This window comes from Trachypithecus francoisi, unplaced genomic scaffold, assembly GCF_009764315.1.
Source record: "Trachypithecus francoisi isolate TF-2019V2 unplaced genomic scaffold, Tfra_2.0 Lachesis_group11, whole genome shotgun sequence".
NCBI lineage: Eukaryota > Metazoa > Chordata > Mammalia > Primates > Cercopithecidae > Trachypithecus > Trachypithecus francoisi.
This window is the reverse complement of record NW_022681456.1, coordinates 64,313,811-64,335,214: the sequence shown is the minus strand read 5'-3', so window position 1 is coordinate 64,335,214 and position 21,404 is coordinate 64,313,811. Positions and strand designations below refer to the sequence as shown.

Here is a 21,404-nt window from a genome sequence, read left to right as displayed (position 1 = left end):
AGTCACAGAAAGGTCAAGTAACTTGTCACCAAAAGTGGTCTATCCAGGATTTGAACCCGTGAAATCTGAGTCCAAAGCTCATATTCTTTTTTTTTTTTTTGAGACAGAGTCTTGCTCTGTCACCCAGGCTGGAGTGCCATGGTGCCATCTCGGCTTACTGCAGCCTCTACCTCCTGGGTTCAAGTGATTCTTCTGCCTCAACTTCCTGAGTAGCTGGGATTACAGGTGCCTGCCACCAAGCCCTGCTAAATTTTTTTGGTATTTTCAGTAGAGATGGGGTTTTGCCATGTTGGCCAGGCTGCTGTCGAACTCCTGACCTCAGGTGATCCACCCGCCTCGGCCTCCCAAAGTGTTGGGATTACAGGCATGAGCCACCACGCCTGGCCCAAAGCTCATATTCTTACTTTTATGTTCAAAGACCTCGCTTCTTCACAAAGGTTGACCAGGCCATGTTTGAAATTTGGTTTTATATGTGGAATGTAAAGTAAAATCAGGGCTCATAAACCAGGCACGGTGGCATATCCCAGTAGTCCCAGCTACTCAAGAAGCTGAGGTGGGAGGATCACTTGAGTCCAGAAGTTCAAGGCCAGCCTGGGCTACATAGCAAGATCCATCTCTAGGAAAAACAAACAAACAAACAAAAAACAAGAAGAACTTACTCCCCTGGTATATTGTGGACCACAGACCATGGGAAGTGCACATTATCTGCTGAAAAATACATAGGAAAGGTACCTGGCTGGTCCCCAGCCGGCAGGTGTTGTGGATGCAGGGTGGCAGTGACACCCATGCCATGCTGTATCTGCTCTTTTAGGTTCTAGGAGGCCCTGAGGGAGGGAATTTGTGTGTATCACACAAGTTTTAGATGTCAACACCGACTCTGGACAGCCCTGGATCCTAGGAGACATACTTATATCTGATTTTTACTGCATGTTTTTGTTTTGTTTTGGTTTTCGGAGACAGTCTTTGTCACCCACGCTGGAGCACAGTGGCGTGATCATAGCTCACTGCCACCCTGACCTCCTAGGCTCAAGCCATCCTCCTGCCTTAGCCTTCTGAGTAGCTGGGACTATAGGCACGTGCCAGCATGCCTGGCTAATTTTTAAGTTTATTTTATTTTTATTTTTATTTATTTATTTATTCTTTTTTGGTGGAGATGGGCACTCACTATGTTGCCCAGGTGGGTCTCAAACTCCTGGTCTCAAACAATCCTCTTGCCTTGGCCTCTTATTGCTGGGATTACAGATGTGAGCCACTGTGCCCCACCCTATGCTGCATGTTTCAGTGGGGTAACAACAGAGTGGGATTTGCAAAAACTGTGTATGGGAGAAATATGGACTCCCTTAGCCTTGGGTACTGGAGGTGAGGCAGCTGCAGAGAACTGCACTGGTGGCTGGGGGCCAGACCCCATCGACCTTGATGGGACAGCTGAAGGACAGGGTCATTTCTACTCTGACGCTGGCTTTCTGCTGTTTGGTCTCAAACGCCTCAGTGCTCCTTCCACAGGCTCTCTGAGTGTCCCTAGAAATATTCGGAGGAAAGTGGCTCTGAACTTTGTGTTGGCTAGACACAAAGCCAGCGCCCATCATGGAGAGAACTCAAGAACATGGGCATATTCTTGCCTCTTACATTTGACTGACGTTTTGCCTGACATCAGTCTTTTATCAACTTTTGGTCACTTACAACTTTTAGAAGTTTTATTTTCCCTGCAGTGAGGGGGTTTGATCTTGTCCTTAGCCATCTCTCCCACCAGCAGGATTTACTAACTCTGGCTTAGCTGTTTCTTCTTCCTCCACTTACTGGTTTGCCTTTTTCCTAGGGAGAGTAAAGCTGGCTTTAACACATTCCATATCCTAGGCTGTGCACAGTGGTGCACACCTGTAATTCCAGCACTTTGGGAGGCCAAGGTGGGCAGATCACTTGAGGCCAGGAGTGGCCTGGCCAGCATGGTGAAACTCCATCTCTACTAAAAATACAAACATTAGCTGGGTGTGGTGGGGCATGCTTGTAATCCCAGCTACTTGGAAGGCCGAGGCACGAGAATCGCTTGAGCCCAGGAGGCAGAGGTTGCAGTGAGACGAGACTGTGCCACTGAACACCAGCCTAGGTGAGAGAGTGAAACTCCATCTCAAACCCCTGTGCCCCGCCCCCCAAAAAAACCCCATCCCAAATCCTTTCGTCTCCTGTCTGTGTGGAGTGCTCTCTGTTGCTCAGCGCTCCATGCCCATTGCTGTGGAGCTGACCTGGGAGTGACTGATGGCTCCTGAGGCTAAAGGATGGAAATAGCAGGAGGGCTCCTGGCTGCCCCACCTATGATAAGAGCCAACCAGCCTGCCAGGTTCCCTGAACAGCGGCTGTGGCTATGCAAACCTGAATGAAGAGGCTCGAATTTCCCGAGTGGGAATGGCATGGCAATGACATGCTGTTCCTGAGTTGTCTGGGATCTGACATCTCTGCCAGGCCTGCTGCCAATGGGGCCTGGTCAAGCAGGGTTGGTTGGTGCTGGGAGTCCCTGCATCTTGGATGATTTACACTGTCATCCTGCCAGGGTGAATACCATGACTGTGTATTTCACCCAGAGAGGCAGGTCAACAAGAGAAAAGCATGCAGGTTTAACATGTCTGAGTGATAGCATGGGGCTGCTGGGAGTGTATAGAAGTGAGCAGAAAGATGATCTGAGAACTTTAACTTCTGCATTTTCTTATTCTTTCCCTCAGTGCATTTATGGAACTCACAGTGGCTGAGGTCTTCATGGAGCCAGTGATGCTTTAGTAAAAGAAGTACAAACTCAACATAACTATGAGGGCTAGGCAGGCAACAAATGAGTGAAGCAGGCCTAGTGTAGGACAATAGGGAGTGGTGGAGACTGCGGTAAATTGGAGCATGCTGGCCAAAAAAAAAAGAGCTATCTGAAAATCAGATTCAGACTACCAGCCACCTTCCCACTGCAGACCAAAATTGTATGTATCTAATTGTGTTTCAGACTGCTAAATTAAGAAACTTATTAGTAAACATTATTTTGCTTAATGTAAAAAAAAAAGACGAAAACTAGATTCAGTAAAATTGCTTTAAGTGCTTCTACTGTTCCACTTTTCATCATGGAAACTAGTACTTCTGGAATGCCCCAGTTTAAAGCCTTGAGTGAGTAATACTGACCATCTGTGAGGGTTGGGCCCTGAAGTCAGCACACATGAGAACACTGGTAGAGTGAAAATTACCTTTAAAATCTCCTAGGAAGGTACCATGTTGGGCATTAATAAAGTGCATTTCTCAGGAACGCCACATGCCTGGATGCTAAAAAGTGGAGAATGTTTTTCAGTTGAGCAGCAGATGAGATTGTTGACTTGTGATTAGGAGCCAAGTTGTTTGAAAGATTCGAGTGTTGTACCTTTAACCACCAGGATCACTCTGGAATTGAGGCTGAGGGAGTGGGATTTTTCTATCTTCCATCTTCCACTCATTCTTATACATCTGTTTCCCGGGGAGAAGGGGAGAAAGGAGAATGGTCTTTTCTTTCTACACGTATACAGGTGCTTCTCTTTTCTTCGCCAAGCTCACAGAGTTGAATTCACACAGGCCGCCACACATTTAATGTAATTTCAGTGTTCTGAAGCATGATCTCGGAACCTGAAAACCTCACATGTGTACAAAGAAGGAATTGCTGGTCTTGCACTGGATCTTCAGATGTGCTTCACGCACCCAAACCAGTTTGGACTCATGACAAAGTACAATCCCATATTAAACCCAAGAGTTTAAGTTGTTGCCAATGAAGCAAGGGATCAGGAGGGGAGCGGGTACAACTGAAGGGAATGTGTTTATAGAGAAATAAGCTCTAGGGTTGGGCTATCCTTCAGTGAAGTCACATATCTGCCTCATGGTTTATGCGCCGGCCTGATTTTGAAACCCAGCTCTGCTCGTTATCAGCTCTGTGGCATGGGTACAGTAGTTTATTTCCCCAAACCCCGGTTTCCTCACCTATAAAATGGGCATAGAGATACTTCACAGCTCGTTAAGAGAATTAAATGTGATAAGGAATTGTTATAACTTAAAAAAAATTTGTTTTAGCATAATTTGGCTCTGTTGTTTTACTTGGTCTTTTAGAAGGAAAAGTTTATTTGAATTAGTGGGAGGAGGATTGCAAGAGGTTTTAGTGAGAGTTGTTTTAATAAGTTTTTCTATTAATTTTGGGGCACAGGGTATGATGCAGTATTTTATGAGAATAAGTAACTATTTTAATGGCTAGAGAGATGACGATTGAGGACGTAATTTTTTTTTTTTAATTTACTGAACCAATTATTTATTAAATTTATGAAGGGATTGTTTAGTTCAGAATTTTTGGCTAGCTTATTTCATAGGGCAGTAAGATTCTGTAATGCTTTAATTATGGTTCCGCTGGGCATAGTGTTATTAGGGATATAAGTACTGCATTGAGTTTTGATTATGACACAAACTCCACTTTCTTTTGCTAGTATTATGTTTAATGCTATTTTATTTTTCCAGGCCATTTGACTGGCGAGTCCTAATTGTTTAGCTATTTTTAAAATAGTATTTTTAGTATAATTGATACATCATTGCTGATTGTAATAAATGTAATTTATTCAATTTGCATCTTTATTTACAGTTAACTATTAGAAGAAAGTAGATTCAAATCCGGTAGCTATTTGGTTTTGGGCTTTAAATTTATTTGACACTTTTCTTGGGACTTCAATGGCATTTATATACATATGAGAATTGAAGAACCTATGGGGGGCCTCTTTTGTGTGATGATGTTTGGTTTTTATTTTTTCTGGTTGATGAAATGCCAGGGTGAAAGGGATGGCCAATTGAATTAGAGCACAAATTTTGTTCTAGTTATTTGGCAGAGTGTCCAGTATTGTTTTATTATAATATTACCACACAACCGCTAGAGGATGGCTAAGGGCAGACTATTAGGTAAGCTTTTGGAAGGGCTAAAGCTCACTGCATTTTTGTTAAGGCTCCCAGGAACACTAAGTTTTTTTCTCCAAACCCCAGTTTCCTTACCTATAAAATGGGCTCAGAGATACTTCACAGCTTGTTAAGAGAATTAAATGTGATAAGGTATGGACAGCACTTACTACAGTAACTGCCACCCAATAGGTTCAGTAAATGTTGGTCTCCCAAGGTTCCTCCATGGACCTCAAGGGGTATGTCGGCAGAGGTTGTTGGGTTGTTACGGTGATTGGTGATTGACTGCTCATCAGTTGTGTGCTGCAAACGTAACTTTCTATCCTAACCTGGTTAACTGTTATGGATGTGGTGTGGAATAGTAGAATCAGCAATGAGCCTAGGGGACCTGTGTTCAAATCCCAGATTGAAATTTTAATTGTTGTGTAACCTGTAGCAAGTTATTTAGCTTTTCTATATTCCTCCTATTTACTTCGTAGCTGTCATGAGGACCGATTGAAGTGATATATGTAAAACACCAGGCACAACCTAAGTACCCAAAAGGTGTTAACCCTCCCTTTCCTGATCTCACGCTCCTTTTCCTTTCACTATTTAGGTCAATTTTCTAATTTTCATCACAACTGTGTCTTTCTTCCTCCCCAGGTATAGAATCTCCAGAGATGTTACTGGAACCAGCATTTGAGAGGAATTTATTTATTTTTTTATTTAGTTGAGATAGAGTCTTGCTCTGTCACCCAGGCTGGAGTGCAGTGGTGCGATCTTGGCTCACTGCAGCTTCCGCCCCCCACCCCCAGGTGCAAGTGATTCTCCTGCCTCAGCCTCCCAAGTAGCTGGGATTACAGGTGCCTGTCACCATGCTCAGCTAGTTTTTTGTATTTTAGTAGAGAAGGGGTTTCACCATGTTGGCCAGGATGGTCTCAAACTCCTGACCTCAAGTGACCCACCAGTCCCAAAGTGCTGGGATTACAGGCGTGAGCCACCGTGCCTGGCCTTGAGAGGGATTTTAAATAACTTAGTCTAACCATTCATTTAGAGATGAGCAAAATGAAGTCCAGAGTATTCAAGTAACTTGACTGAGATCACACAGCTAAGTTTGTGATTACACTTGATTGAGGTTTTCAGGTCTTCTAACTTTGGATCTAAATCTGATTTGCATTTATTTATTCATTTTTTTCTTTCCTTCAAGCATCCATGCACCAATTTTTTTTTTTCATATGGTCAGACAGTTTTCTAATCATTGGAGATGCACTGGTTGAAAAAAGCCAGTGAATGGAGCTTGCATCCCAGTGGAAAGGGCCTGGCTGCCTTCTAAGGCAAGCTGGCACATGTCTCATTTCCACTGTACCCACGAGAAGGGCATTGTCCCACCCAGCCCCTCCCAGCTAAACCTTTTTCCCTGAAGAGTATCAGGGGTACATAGCCTCTGCATCAGGGCCGGGGGAGCAAAACCATGTTGAAGAGAGGTGAATGAATGTGACAGAAATCTGCCTGTCTTCCTTCATTCTTTAGTTATGAAAGTAATCGGATTCCATTTTTATTTGGAAAAAAATGACTGATTGAAAGTGTTTTCTAATCTTGGTTGTGCTTTTCCTTTGGAGTCAGTAGGGCCCAGTAACCATGTGGATTAATACCAAGCTTATCATTAGAATTGAAGATGCTGCCACTTCCAGAAAGTTTTGTTCCTTGGGGAATAAAAACAAGATGAGATTCATTCACTTCTGAACCCATCTGCAACCATCCAAGCATGGCAGTTGATTTATAAGGACAGGGCCAAGGGGGGCAGTAAACACTCAATATTCACCCATCTTTGAGGCATAAAGGGGAGTAAAGACTTAGACTGTAGACCCAGAGCAGACCTCAGCCAGTAAGAACAAGTGATGCTGGCCATTTGGTGCAAGCCTCCACCTTTGCTGATCCCATACCCTAAATAGAATTTGATTGTGGACTCCACCTCTGGATTTGCTCCTGCCTTCTTCTGAGTGTTGAAGGGTCCTGAACTATCATCTCTGTTTCTCCTTAAGCAACAGCTCCTTAAGTAGCAGGCTTTACTCCTGCAGTTTAGTCTGATGCAAGAGTTGGCCTATTTTTAGTTGGCTTTTGTGCAAATGAGTGCTATGCCCCAAGCACTGAAAGGGGAAACATCACCACTCACAGGTAGCAGGAGGGCAGGCATTTGGAAGGAAGTTAGTATTTAGTGGGGAGGAGCTGGAGTTTTCTTTCTTTTCTTCCACTCATATCACCCTCTCTCTCCCCTCTTTCAGATGCTGTTTGTTTCATACCAGTGTATCTAATTTGCAAAAAATATGTAGAACTTATGAAAGGTCGTTTAGTAGATGGGGGGATAATTGGCTCACTCTGTGGAGAAACAAAAACAACAAAACTTATCCCTACTTAACACTGTAAAGGAAATAGGACAAAAAATGTAGGAGAATATCATGAGAGAGGGATGGGGAAAGATTTCTTATACAAATAACTTCAAAAGCATAAAACAAAAAAAATTGATGAATTTGATTATATTAAATTAAGGATTTCTATTAAACAAATACCATGGATACTTTTAATAGACACACAAAGGATCAGAAAAGACCACTACAATGTCTGAAACCAACAAGGGTCTATTACCAGTCTAGAAACAGAAGGAACTCCCGAAAATCAATAAGAAAAGTATAGAAAGTCCATTAGATAAAAAAGCAAAGAAGTTGAAAAGGCAATTTTCAGAAGAAGAGTGCTAAAAGGATGCACAGGCACATGAAGAGATGCTTAATGGCATTAGAAATCAGATAAATGTCAATTAAACAACAATTAGGCATCCCTTTACATTTGTCAGGCTGGAAAAAACAGATAGTGAGGCAATGCCAAGCTTGGGGTTGGGGAAAGGGATGTAGAGATGCAGGGACACTTCTGGAGGAGGTCAATCTGTTCATGGGTCTACACCCCAAAGAAACTCTTCTATGGGTCCCTAGGGTGCCTAGAGGGAGGAAGAGGCAATTGGGATAGTATGTAAGTGAGATATAAGACATTCTGGAGTACGCAGCAAGAAGCAATTTGGGGAGTAGGTAAGATTTACAAGAGGGAATTTGGGAGTGCTAAGTGAAAAACATAGTACTGAGTGAAAAACAAACAGATGAGACCTATACTCCAAAAACAGTTGCACACAAAACAATATGCATTTTATAAGAATGTATACAAGCAAAGAGCTTCATGTTAAACTAAAATAGTTAGGATGGGGAACAGCATTGAGGATGAAGAAAACAAACTCAGGGGCAAACATGAATGAACTTCAGAAGGCATGTTCTTATTTCCCAGGACCTGCAGAGAGAGTGGCAGATCTGTTAGGGAGGGTGGGAGGGACAGAACTTCCCAGACACCTAGCTTTAGCGGAATGCCTGACACTCAATAGTTGCTTAATGTTTCATGAATGACTATGAATATGAGTCCAACTGGTGACATCATCCAGGATTTCACAAATTCCTTGATGTTATTCTCCTGGAAGTCTGAGGCAGAGGAATCCATGAGTTTGGCCCATGGGAAGGTGGTAAACTGACCCCATCCATTGTAACTTTTCTACTAAAAAGTCCTTTCTAATAAAGTGCCAAATTACATGTCTAGAAGATACAGTTTGTTCAGTCCTAAGAAAGACATATATAAAAGCTGAAGCTAGATCAGTTGTCTATCCACAGTCTAACAGTTTATTGGCACAAGTTCTTCAATAATATTGGGAAGAATTTATTATTATTTGAGACAGACTTGCTCTGTTGCCCAGGCTGGAGTGCAGTAGCATGATCTCAGTTCACTGCAAACTCCGCCTCCTGGGTTCAAGTGATTCTTGTGCCTCAGCCTCCCAAGAGCTGGGATTACAGGTGTGTGCCACCATGCCAGGCTAATTTTTGTAATTTTTTTAGTAGAGATGGGATTTTGCCATGTTAGCCAGGCTAGTCTCAAACTCCTGACCTCAAGCAACTCGCCTGCTTTGGCTTCCCAAAGTGCTGGGATTATTGGCATGAGCCACTGTGCCGGATCGATGGTCAATCTTTATGTAAACTATAATCTAAGGAAATTACAGTTATGCCAGCAATGGCATTTAGCTACTCTTACTGGTAGGAGCCATTCAAGGAATCTAAGCATGAACCTCCGGGTTCAAATCCGATTTTTCTGAATTTGAGATATCGGATCCTCTATCATCAAGGGAGAAATGGTAATTATTTCACAGCTTGTACACAGAATAGGAATTTAGCCTGTTGCTGGGCCAATCTGTTCTCTTCTATTTCTTTCTCTAGCTCATCTCTCATCACTAATCTCCTTGGTGGTTTTCTCATTTTTACCTTATTGGCCTAAATCAGGTTTCTCAAACTTGGGATATTGGGCCAAATAGTTGTGGACGTCTGTCCTGTGCATTGTAGGATGTTTAGCAGCATTTCTGGCCTCTACCCACTAGATGCCAGAAATACTCCCCAGCACGACAACTAAAATTATCTCCAGACATTGTCAAATATCTTCTGGGTGCAAAGCCATCTCTGGCTGAGAGCCACTGGCCTAGACAAAGAACCTGGAACACATCAGCACTTCTGTGCAAAACCCTTTTTAGAAACGTTCTTATTTGTTTTCAGGATACAAGATACAGCATTCCCTTTGCTGCTTCTGGCAAATGTCTAAAATTAGAAGGTCAGAGAAGATGATTCTAGGTAACCACCTGGACAAATCTACCTGTGGCAAAAGGAAGGTTTGAGTCCACTTTCTGAATTAACCCAGAAACAAAACAAAATAAAACACAAAAATGTAACCTCCAAACTGAATTAATTACTTGGGCAAATGTGGTTTTTGGGTCTCGATTTTACAGGGAAATTGGTGCGTTTTCCATTTGCCATGGACTGGCATGCGCTGGCTGCACAGGTGGAGGTGATGAAGAGCGAGAGTTTGGAGAGAGGTGAATGTTTGTTAGGATTCTGTCTCTCGAGTTTTACCAGTGAATAGGAATCTTTTTTTCTGGGTTTTGTAAGATTTGCAAAAAGAGAACGATTGTGGTGTTCTTGAATTGGTTCTTTTGATGCAGTGGCCCTATGAGTGGAACAGCCTGTCCCAAAAATTAAGGTCCATAGAACTAAAAAAACAAAAAAGCATGCAAAAGTCTTGAGGACCTATCTGACATAGTTCAACAAGACGAAATGAGGAAATCTTTGGTTGTTACTGTTAATAGGCCCAGCACATCAGAAAATGTTTGTTGTTGACCATGTAGGTGATTGTGATGAGAGAGGGGCAGGGGAATTAGGTTTCAACTGGCTCTTGCTTAGGCGTTTTTACAGCTGTAGTTGTTCTTTCTAATTAACTGGTCTAGGACCAGGTTTAGGGAGATTAGATACCTCAAGAGGGTCGTCTAACTTTGAACCCGGGGTTCTAAATCCTCTCGATTTATAGTGGAGAAAACAGAAGCAAACTTTTCTCCAGTTCCATGTTTTGATTGAGGGGATGGAGACACATAATGGGTCAGAGGAGGAATTCATTGCCATGACAATGAGGCCTGCGATATGGTGGACAGTGAAGAACTATGACAAAAAACACTGCAGAGAAAGAAGACGTGGGAGGAGTTAGGAAGCATATGAAAGGAAAAAAAGCCAAAGAGAAATGACAAGATCAATGATTTGGAAGCTTAATGGTGTGTGTTTTAGAAGAAAAGCTTTCTGAGCCAGGCACAGTGGCGCATGTCTGTAAGTCCCAGCTTCTTCAGAGGCTGAGACAGGCAGATCTCTTGAGCTAGGGAGTTCAAGGCCAGCATGGGCAACACAGCAGGACCTGTCTCTAAAAAAGAAATAAGAAAAGCTTCCTGAATGAAAGAGGTTAGAATCCTGTAGAATAAGGGGATCCTGGCAAACAAGTAACTAAATGAGGAAGAGAAGAAGGGCTTTTCCTGAAGTTCACAGTGAATCCATGGGAACATTAATCCCCAGTCATGCTTGCCATCCATATGGTGCTGCTGCATTCCCAGCCTTCTCTCACGACATCTCATGAAGGCCCAGTGAAATGAACCAGAAAAGAGCTCATTTTACAGATGAGAATAAGAAGTTCAGAAGAACAGAGACTTGTTCAAGTTTATAAAGGAAAACACTGGTTTTCCTTATCCCATTATAACACATAGCCACTTGGGCTCAGTAGATTCTCGGAGAGTAGATTTTACAACAATAAGATCTCAGAAAACTGATTTAAAATGGAATCAAGCAGGGTGTGGTGGCTCATGCCTGTAATCCCAGTAATCCCAACACTTTGGGAGGCCAAGATGGGTGGATCACTTGAGGTCAGGAGTTCAAGACCAGCCTGGACAACATGGTGAAACCCCATCTCTACTAAAAATACAAAAAAATTAGCCAGGTGTGATGGCATGCACCTGTAATCCAAGCTACTCGGGAGGCTGAGGCAGGAGAATCGCTTAAAACTAGGAGGTGGAGGTTGCAGTGAGCAGAGATTGTGCCACCGCACTCCAGCTGTGGGTGACAAAGTGAGACTCTGTCTCAAAAAAAAAAAGAAAAAAAATTGAATCAATTTATCTAATTTATCTGGAGAAGGAATCTAGAGGGGAAGACACTAAAAGAAGAGGTGTATTTTTAAGATTTAAACAAATCTTTACTTTCATGGCGAATTTTACATTTTTCCATTCCATTTAAAATATTTTCCATAGCTTAGCTGAACCAGGCTGAAAGTGGATGCCTGGAGTGATGGAGGCGATACACCATAAAGTAGACATGACAATAAAGGAAGGGGAGATAACAGTCTTCTTTGTTTTGCTGGGGGCCAGTCATCTCTAAATTCTTGGAAAATTGAGAAAAAGTTAGTGGGCCATTTCCTTACTGAACTGCAGACCCCAGCGTCAGGGCAGAGTTATCTCTACAAAGCAGGGAGAGAACGCAACAAATAGAGCTTGGCCTAACTGCACTCTCTGGCTTTCGGGTCACGTTTAATGTGACAGAGTTGAGCCTGTTCTTCGAACGCAAACCCAAAAGATTAAGGCACCAGGCAATGTGACCATTCATCTAGGTGGGTGAAGGTTCCAGGACTCGGGGAAAAGGAGCTAGGCAGGCAACGAAATCAGGTACATGAGAAGAAATCATTTTGTTTTTTTCAACCGTGGTCTGCGTTGAGTAAAAACTCATTTTAGAATTAATAGAGAATTTATTCATCTGCTCTGAGCAATTGCTGGCTTGATTTTATAGCTGAATTCAACCACATGGGCTCATTGAGCATGCCATGATTTAGTTTTCACTGCAAGTAGAAAATGAGAGTCTATTTCAAATTTTGAAGAAATATTGAGGAAATTAAATAATTATCTGGATAAAAGTGCATAAGGGGTGTGTGGAAGCAGAGATAAATGAACACTGCCAGTCCTTCATAAATGTATTATTGTATTTGTGTATAATTTATCACCTTGGATTTAGGAATGAAAACTGATTATATTTCAAAAGCAGCTAAGTAGAAACTTACTTGAATTTGAACAACAGATAGAACCAAAGAGAAGAGAATAGACAGACTGAAACTGAAACATCCAATAAAATAGCATTAAGAGCGTGGTGACTGGGAGAAGGTTAGGGATCCTGCCTTCTTGAAGTGTTATATTGGCTCTTGATCCCATAGTCTATATGTAGTGCTTTGGGAATAATGATGCTTTCCCAGGTGCTAACACTACCAACCAACATAGAGAACCATCAAGGTGTGTAGCATTTCCTCTAATATTATTTCTTCTCAGTCCTTTGAGAAAAGTTAAAGTCAATGTCATTGCTGTCATGCAGCTTGGAGGCCTGGGAGATATGAGGTCATGTGAAAATGTGCCAATTTTAACATTGTGTATCAGGAGGAGTTGGGGAAGGGAAGGAGGGTCCTGCCAACTTTCTTCTGTCATGAAAAATAAAGAGGACTATGGCTGGTACTCCAAGCTGGAGCAATGCCCTTCTCTATGAGTGCATAAAAGACGCAGGTAGACTTGAGCGGGGAGGACCCAGAGAGGCCCTTGAGGCTGGAGAGATTTAGCCTGAACCTAAATCTCTTTGGGCATGCCTCCCTTGGGGCATCCTCCAGAATGCTGGGCAAATTGCTGGCAGATTCAGGGCCTTACAGATAGCACAGGGCAGTGAGAAAGCATACTGGTTAACAGTGTGGGCTCTTGAGTCAGATAAACCTGGGTTTGAATGTGAACACTGTCACTTCTTGGCTATGTGATTTTAGGCAAATACCTTACTTCTCTAAAGCCTGTTTCTCTTGCCTTTAAAATGGAAATAACATATCAGTCTTGTAAGATTTGCTGCTGCCTGGAACACTGTGAGCACTCAATAAATGGTAGTTATGAGGGTGATTTTATTTCTAAAGCCATATGAAGTCAAGTGTCATCATATGACAAATGGTAAGTGCAGCAGTCGTAAGGCATGGCCTAGGCACTTGGGAGCCCACGACAAACAGCCGTCCTGAGAGCTCCTTGGGAGGAGTACCAACATCCGGTCCCCATTATGTAGCCCTGGACCCCATTAGCCACCCAGCCCAGTATCCTACCTCATTCCCAAATGACCCGATAGACACAGTAACTGGTCCCATGTTGCAACATGATTGGGATTTTTGCATAAGAGTTAGAGTTAAACAGACATGAGTCATCTTATTCTTTGGTTCCATAGCATTTGGCTATGCAAATTTCATATTCTCTTGGCTTCCTTTTTCTCCAGTGCCCAAGACCAAAGAGTGGAAGCAGAAAGAAATGGCAATGGCTGCAAGGACGTGGGGGGAACCATTACTCCTATATGCCTTCCACTGGAAGTAAGGCTGGAAGGGTATCAGGCTGGATTCATTGACACCTTTGATGATTCTGTAGGAGGCTTTGCCAATGTCTTATATTTTGAAATTCATGGCAAGATGTAAGCAACAGATTTGGCAAGAGGAAATATTATAACCTGAAAAATGGGACAGATTAGAGTCACTAGAAAAGCAGCACAACCAGGGAGAAGGGAAGGGAAAAAAAAGGATGACAGAATAAAGGAGAAAGAGAGAAAAGTAGAAAAGGAAATGGAAGAGAATGAAGTGTTCTGGTGCTGATGAAACTTAAGAATCAGGAAGTGATAATAACAATAATAGTTATAGGAAAGTAGGAATGAGATGGTTAGAAAGCCTCAAACAAAAAAGTTAGGAAGGAGGGGGTCTTTCAGTCATTATGTGATCCATCTCCTTTCTTTATGGCTAAAGAGAAAAAGAAAGAGAAAAAAGAAGAGAAATAGAGAACCCTATGTGTGTGGGCCTTAGGTCTAGGGGATTGGACTATGATTTGTGAGACTCTTTCCACAGCAAATAATCTATGAATTTATAAGTCGTGTATATTTTTCAGATTCCTTATTTGGTTAAGACTTATTTATCACTGTGGTCTGTGTAACTTCCAATGAAAGCCATGTTGTGATGGATGACGTGAATGCATTTCATTTTTTGCAGTTCTCAAAAAGTCAGGATCATAATGCCCTTCAAAGTTCTAAGTAGCTTATATAGTGTGATCACATTTTTAAAAAGTTAACCAGCCTTCAGATATGTCCTGGGACTAATGCTGCTTTTGGGGAGATAAGAATCTAGGCCAGAACCAGGTCCTAGGACTTTGTGGCACTCATTTGGGTGATTCCTCAGTTTCCCTGTTGTTCAGCTCTATGATATCTGTTTCCTTAGTGTCCAGGTTTTCCATTAAATACAGCATATCAGGAGAGACTCGAGAGCCAGCCACAATGTTGATCCCACTGATCTCTGAGGATGTTTCTGTGTCAATTAAAAGAGCTGGCTGAGAGCTCATGGGGTCTGGACTTAGGTTTCCTAGGGAAGTGTGGCTGGACTCCAGGAATCCTGGAAAGCTCCACCTTTTTAGAAAGGTATCACCAGGGTCTTCTTCACAGTTGAATATATTTTCCTCAGCACTGGCTGAAACAGTCTGGAGACTGGGGCCTCTAGGAGGTGTTTCCTTCTCTGAAGGAGACAGGATGGACCCCATGGGGCCCTGCTGCTGCTCAGTCTTGCTTGGCTGAACCCCTGTAAACTCAGAGCTCAGGATGGAGGTAGCGGAGTCATGGTGGTAGCTGTCTGAAGTGGGCACCGGAGCTTCGGCCGCTGTGATCAATACTTCGGGCACCAGTGGCATTTTGATGGGTGAGGTTCTCACACTGGACTGTGGGGTCAGGCTCTGTAAAGTGCTTGTCTGGCTGGTCTCCCTGATGGTGGACAGCTCTCCCATGCTGGAGCGCAGCGTGGGGCTTCCTTCTGGGAAGGAGGATTTCTTCCAGGTGGGTGAGGCCCTGTGGGGGTTTCTTGAGGGCACATCCAGTAGATCCCTGGCTGGGCTGAGGTCATCTCGGGGTAAGAACATGGAGCTGTCACTTGTCTGCCTTCTATAGCTTCTTCTTCTGGGGCTGGAGGGGTGTTCGTGGGCACTCAGGAACCGCTTGACTCTTCTTATCATGGAATGCCGATGGCCATGCTTCTCATAATTCCACAGCCACTCCTCGTCAGGAAAGTCGGACCCAGACAGCCTGAAACACACAATGACAAGATCCAGGCAGAGTAGCTTCAGGGGCCTAGTTTTGGGGGCAGAGTCTCAAAGTTAAGAGATGAGTTTGGTATGTTTGCCTTATATATTTTTAAATGGGGGTTTGAGGACTTGAGATAGTCTAGCAGAGGCTCTCACACTTTTTGATCTCAGATTCCTTTTAAACTCTTAAAAATTATTGAGTATCCCAAAGAGATTTGCTTATGTGGGTTATATCTACTACTCTTTACTGTATTTAAAATTATAACTGGGGAATGTCTGAAATGCAAGCATGTGCAAGCACACATTCCATTTACTGCTAAGTGATGACATCATCACATATCTTGTGGCCTCTGGAAAATTCCTCTGGACACTCTTGACAGAATGAGAATGAAAAAGGCAAATAACATGTTGTGCTATTATGAAAACATTTTTGACCTTCAGGACTCTCTGGAGGGGTCTTAGGGATCCCCAGATATCCCCAGACCACACTTTGAGAATCACTGATCTAGAGACTTAGACATTAAGAAATATCTATATATCTATATCTATGAATCTATCTAGCTAGCTAGCTAGCTAGCTATCACCTAGTATATATTCTTTCTCCCTTAGTACAGTTGAATTAAAGTCATGTTTCCCAAGGACCCATAAAACCCCCCTTAACAATGGATGAGAGTAAATTCATGAGAGTGCAATGACCAGCTCACATTTATTGACTATATACTAAGGCCCAGCTAAGCACCTTCTATGCATTGATTCATTCAGTTATCACAATAATTAGATGAGTTGGTATTAGTGTTATTATTTACACTTTACAAATGAGGAAACTGAGGCCTGCAGAGATTCATTAAATGTACGCAGCTAGGGAGAGCAAATTCGGAAGTCTGGCTCCAAGTTCCCTCTCCTAATCGCTTTGATGGAAAGCCTATTGCACAGGGGTCAAGGGATGAGCTAGAGCCCAGGGCAGAAGAGTGAGTAAAGCACAGTCCTTGCTCAGAGGTAATTTGTAAACATGCCTGATGAGGCTTTGCATTTACATCTGTACAATTAGGGTTAAAACAAGAGAAATTGGAACCTTGTGGAAAGGATATATTCATCCAGGTAGGGTGAACTCGCATCACGATTGGGCTCCCTTTGTGATTAAATTTGATGGATTAGCTACCAAGAATTTCCTGCTGGATTTTTACCATTTAAAAAATAAAACAAATAATTCTACCATTTAGTTAATTAATTATTTATTTGAGACAGAGTATTACTCTGTCGCCCAGGCTGGCGTGTAGTGGTATGATCTCAGCTCACTGCAACCTCCGTCTCCCAGGTTCAAGTGATTCTCAGGCCTCAGCCTCCTCAATAGCTGGGATTACAGGCAAGTGCTACCACGCCCAGCTAATTTTTGTCTTTTTAGTAGAGACAGGTTTTACCATGTTGGCCGGGCTGTCTCGAACTCCTGACCTCAAATGATCCGCCCACCTTGCCCTCCCAAAGTACTGGGATTACAGGCATAAGCCACCACGCTTGGCCAATCCTAACATTTTAAATCTCCTTCAGGACTGACATAAAATGAATAATTGAGGTGAGATAAGCCTGTTTGGTAATTTGGTCTACTCTGGCCTCGGATTACATAGTTATTTGCCACACATCTCCATGGACTTATAGCCTTAATAGGGTTTGAAGAACAACTTAAAGCCTTGCCCTTGAATTACAAATGCTCATCGTGCTAGCTCTGGGAGCAACAGTAACCAGCCGGTCTCAGTCCAATATTGGTAGAGACATCTCTGGTGACAAGATGCTACGTGCGTTTTATGTGACATGAAGGAAAACATTGGGACAGTATAATATTGGTGTAACTTGAAAGGGCAAAGCAAGCAGCCAAAGAAACATCGTTCCTCATGTTTATGAATAAAACATGGATGACTGAGATGATTAACTGGCTGAATGTCCCGGGACGGCGTTCGATGACAGCCTTGTGCTGTTTTTCTAAAGCCCCAGCAGCACCCTTGGCTACCAGATAGCCTTCTGACCCACCCTCCACTGTGTGAGGCTCAGATTCTATTACATCGACTTGAGAAATGCAGACTCATGCTTCAGTGGCCTTGGTGACCCTGCTGGGTGGATTGCATTTGGTCAGCTCTCCAGTCACTCTCCACAAGCACCCATTTAGTTAGGGAGGAGGACACCAGCGGAGCCACAGGTGAACTTGTTCACTAACATAGCCACTCTGGATGTGTTCTGGGAATCAAGGACAAGCTGGCAATCTCTTTATATAGGACAAGCATCTGTCTTCCATTTGGGATCTCAACTATTTATTTAAGATTTGTTTTTTTAAACTACCTCTAAAGGATGCAATATTGTAAGAAAGACAATCTTCTAGGAAAAAAAGTTTTTATTTTTAATACTTCAAAACTTTGTGACTCAAAAACAAAAACTTTATGCCCTGTTGTAGGACGTATGTATAAGACCTTCAACTGCAGCAAGAGGTATAAACCCCTGGGTCATAGATGGGGGAAAATAGACAAGTTGCAACAAGCAAGCTGCAGAACGTCTAGTGTTTTTGCTAACATCCTACTGATTCATGACTGACATTGGGTAGGCCTGCCAAGAAGACCCTATTGTACCTTCCTGGCTCATAAGACTATGGAGTGGATGCGTGAAATTTATCTGTTTATTCACCCTACTAAATTTATTGAGCACTTATCATGAACAATTTGCTGCATTAGGTACCTTTTAAATGATCACTTAAAAGGAGAGAGAAGACATATAAATTAATATCTACATTTGGGGCAAAGCAAATTTTTGAGCTGGCCTTTGACACTGAGTGGGAATTGGATAGATAGGAAAGGGACAGAGCATTCCACATGAAAGAAGCGACTTGAACAAATAAGGCAGAAGGAAAGTTTAGGGTGTTTGGGAGAAATAGGAGGTACTTGAATCTGTGTGAAACACAGAAAAGTGTCAGGCCTAGGCTGGAAAGAGGTCCTTAGACTGTGCCATGAAGAGTTGTATACCAGATTGCGGGATGTGGACTTTATCCTGGAGACAGAGGGAAGCTGTGGATTGTCTTTGAGAATGGAGGGCGTTGCTAGGGTTGTGTGGTGTTGGTAGGGGTGTCCATGGTGGAAGGCTACACAAAAAGCAATGTTGATGATTGCTTTGGATAAGAAACATGACTTGAAAACTTTTCACTCCTTTAGTCTGAAACAGGGTCTTTGGAAGAACACTTGGTGTTCTGTGCTCTTGGGGGCAGTTTTACATATCTTACGCTGAGTGATGAATGATGCCCTCCAGGTCTTAATGCTGTAACAGAGCAGTAGGGAAACTCCCCAGCATGACAAACCTAATGACATTTCTTCTGAATGCTTCCATGGAAGATCTAATTGCCAACACACAATGTTCATCTCCTCCTTTCTCTGGTAGCCACTATTCCCAATATGACAGCAGAAGCTGTGCTTTAAGAACAAAATAGTTTAAAATAGAATACTTATTTATTTATTTATTTAGAGACAAGGCCTCACTCTGTGACCCAGGCTGGAGTGCAGTGGCACAATCATGGCTCACTGCAGCCTTGACCTCTTGGGCTAAAGCGATCCTTCCACCTTAGCCTCTCAAGTAGCTAGGACTGTGGATGTGCACCAGCATGCGTGGCTAATTTTTTATTTTTGGTAGAGATGGGGTCTCCCTATGTTGCCCATGCTGGTCTTGAACTCCTGGCCTGAAGTGGTCCTCTTGTCTTGACTTCCCAAAGTGTTGGGATTATAGATGAGAGCTACCACACTCGGCTTTAGAATAGTTTGAAAGAGTATTTCCCAAATGGGAGGCTGGGGTATAAATTTTAGTTTATTTTATGTTTTTTTTTTTTTTTTCTGCTCCTTATTTGATATTTAAAGTATCCTCTTAGTCTAGGGTTAGTACAATCCTGAGGCTCAATATAATACCACTTAACCAACTGATAGCAGAAACATTATATGATAGAACAAAAATACCCTCATTATATTCCTATTAGAGAGAGTCAGCTGAACGAGCTTGGTTTTATGTTCTGGAACTTATTTGGAGTGAGAGAGGCAGGTAATTAGAGATAGGAGGACATTCATGGAAAGTGTCATGCAGCCATCAGTTTCCAGGGATGAAATTTGAGAACTGTCTCTGTGGTGGGAAAAATAATTTATTTTGAGAACTTGCAGAGCCAGGATTGCTGCTGTCCATGCTGACACCAACCAGCTGCGTGATCTTTGGGGACTCATTTAATCTTTTGTGACTTAGTATTATTCTTGGTAAGCTGGTGATAATTATCCTTTATCTGCCTTTTAGGTTGTTTGAAAGTTCAAAAGGGGTGACATGTGTAGAAAAGCTTTGAAAGTAGAAGATGTAAAAAGGACTCTGTCAATGACTGGCAAACTTTCAGAAGTGGTTTCCAAGTCATCATTGACTTCTCATACAGGGTTGGAAGAGATGATAATGTGTATCTGAAGGTCACTCCCTTTTCTTCTTCAAGATTGTCCTTTTAAAATTGTTACTACACCAGGAGATATCACTTAACAATTAACACCTTCAAAAGGGATGACTTAGCCATTTAATGATAAGCCATTTAATGATAGGGCACTGGGCGCATGAAGAGGAAATATAAGAACTGGAAGAAGCCGGGTTATTTGAGGGAAGGAAGAGAGGACTGCTCAAATGGTGAAAATTATGGAGACAGACTGCCCTGACCTTGCCTCTCAATATTGCTTTTTGTGCCATTTGCCAAACATCATCAAACTCTGCAATATACACTTATTGTGCAATAGAAACCATCAATACAAAAACATAGAAAACATGAGAATGAGAACGATTGTGTCATATATTGGGCTATTTTTGAAAGGGAGAAGAGTAGAAGAAGGAGAGAGAGAAAAGCTTCTGTTAAGACAGTCAGGCTACTTAGTTATAGGTGAGTCCAGAAGAAGGAAGAGCATGCGTTATTTCCACAGATTAGATAGATGTCTGGATTAAAATAATTTTAATCTCAAGTATTAATAAAAAACCCAAATTTCAAAATCTATATGGAATACCTCCACAAACACCAGCCCCACGGTTTCCCCTGCAAATGACAAATATCCGAGGGCATAAGCAGCCATGATTGAATTAGGAACTTTAAAAGATGCTTGGGCTGGTCAGGGGTGCAGAAGAACATGCTTCCCCCTCTGCTGCCATAACAAAGAGGCAAGAGACAGGCTGATGAAGATGTCAGCAGACTGCCATACTTCTTGGGGTGTGTCTCATATAGAAAGACAAAAATAGCCCTGATAGCTTGAAGGATTTAATGCATTTCTCCAAAGAAAGCTCTTTGCAAAGCAACCCCCTTCTTATGAGAGTGATTAGGTAAATATAGAGCTTCAAAAAGATTGAAAGATAAAACTGGATGATGCTTGTCTCTCTTTCTCTGCTCTACTTTTGAAGCGGTATTTTGACAATTTAAATTCAAATAATAAGAGGCCTTTTTAACAGAACTGAAATGAGGAATTTAGGAAAACGATATTTAGTATGATGAATTCTACTTCTCACTGCAAATTTATTGTTTTCAAATTGCTAGTGTACTCACAGTCAGGCGACTGCCTTGGAGGGAGCCAATAATTTGCCTGAGAATCTATCAGGACAGAGACATGCGTGGAGAAGCATTTTTTCATGGGCAAAGCAAAATGTACTCTTCAAACCCATCTGAGGCACATGCGGCTATTTTTAACCATCTGCACTGCAGAATCATCATCGAAGCTGTAGCCAAGGATTTATACAATGGACAAGACAACCCTCCCTCTGAGCCGGGAGGTATGGGGCTAAGGGTTATGAGGAAAATCCAGTGGACCAAATATTGTGTTCACCCAGCCTCCCACTACTCTCTTTCAGGTGGACAGTTCTAAGCTCTAGAGCATCCTAGAAGGTAGCCCAGAAAGCTGCATTTAGAGCTGATGACCCCACTGCTACCTCAGTGTTG

General features: G+C 42.5%; 1 protein-coding gene across 4 annotated transcripts in view; it reads right to left on the bottom strand.

Moving 5' to 3' along the window:
- Positions 1–3,323: 3,323 nt before the first annotated feature.
- The window catches only part of BEST3 (bestrophin 3), a 56,038-nt gene continuing 37,957 nt past the window's right edge, over positions 3,324–21,404 (bottom strand). Inside the window, exon 9 of one of the 4 annotated variants that reach the window (XM_033221300.1) lies at positions 3,324–3,477. In XM_033221300.1, the coding sequence (XP_033077191.1) occupies positions 3,388–3,477 (90 nt within the window). In that variant the 3' untranslated portion in view covers positions 3,324–3,387. Of the gene's footprint in view, positions 3,478–12,999; positions 15,447–21,404 lie in introns of those variants that run through there. The other 3 variants (XM_033221294.1, XM_033221295.1, XM_033221299.1) reach the window with 3 other exon arrangements.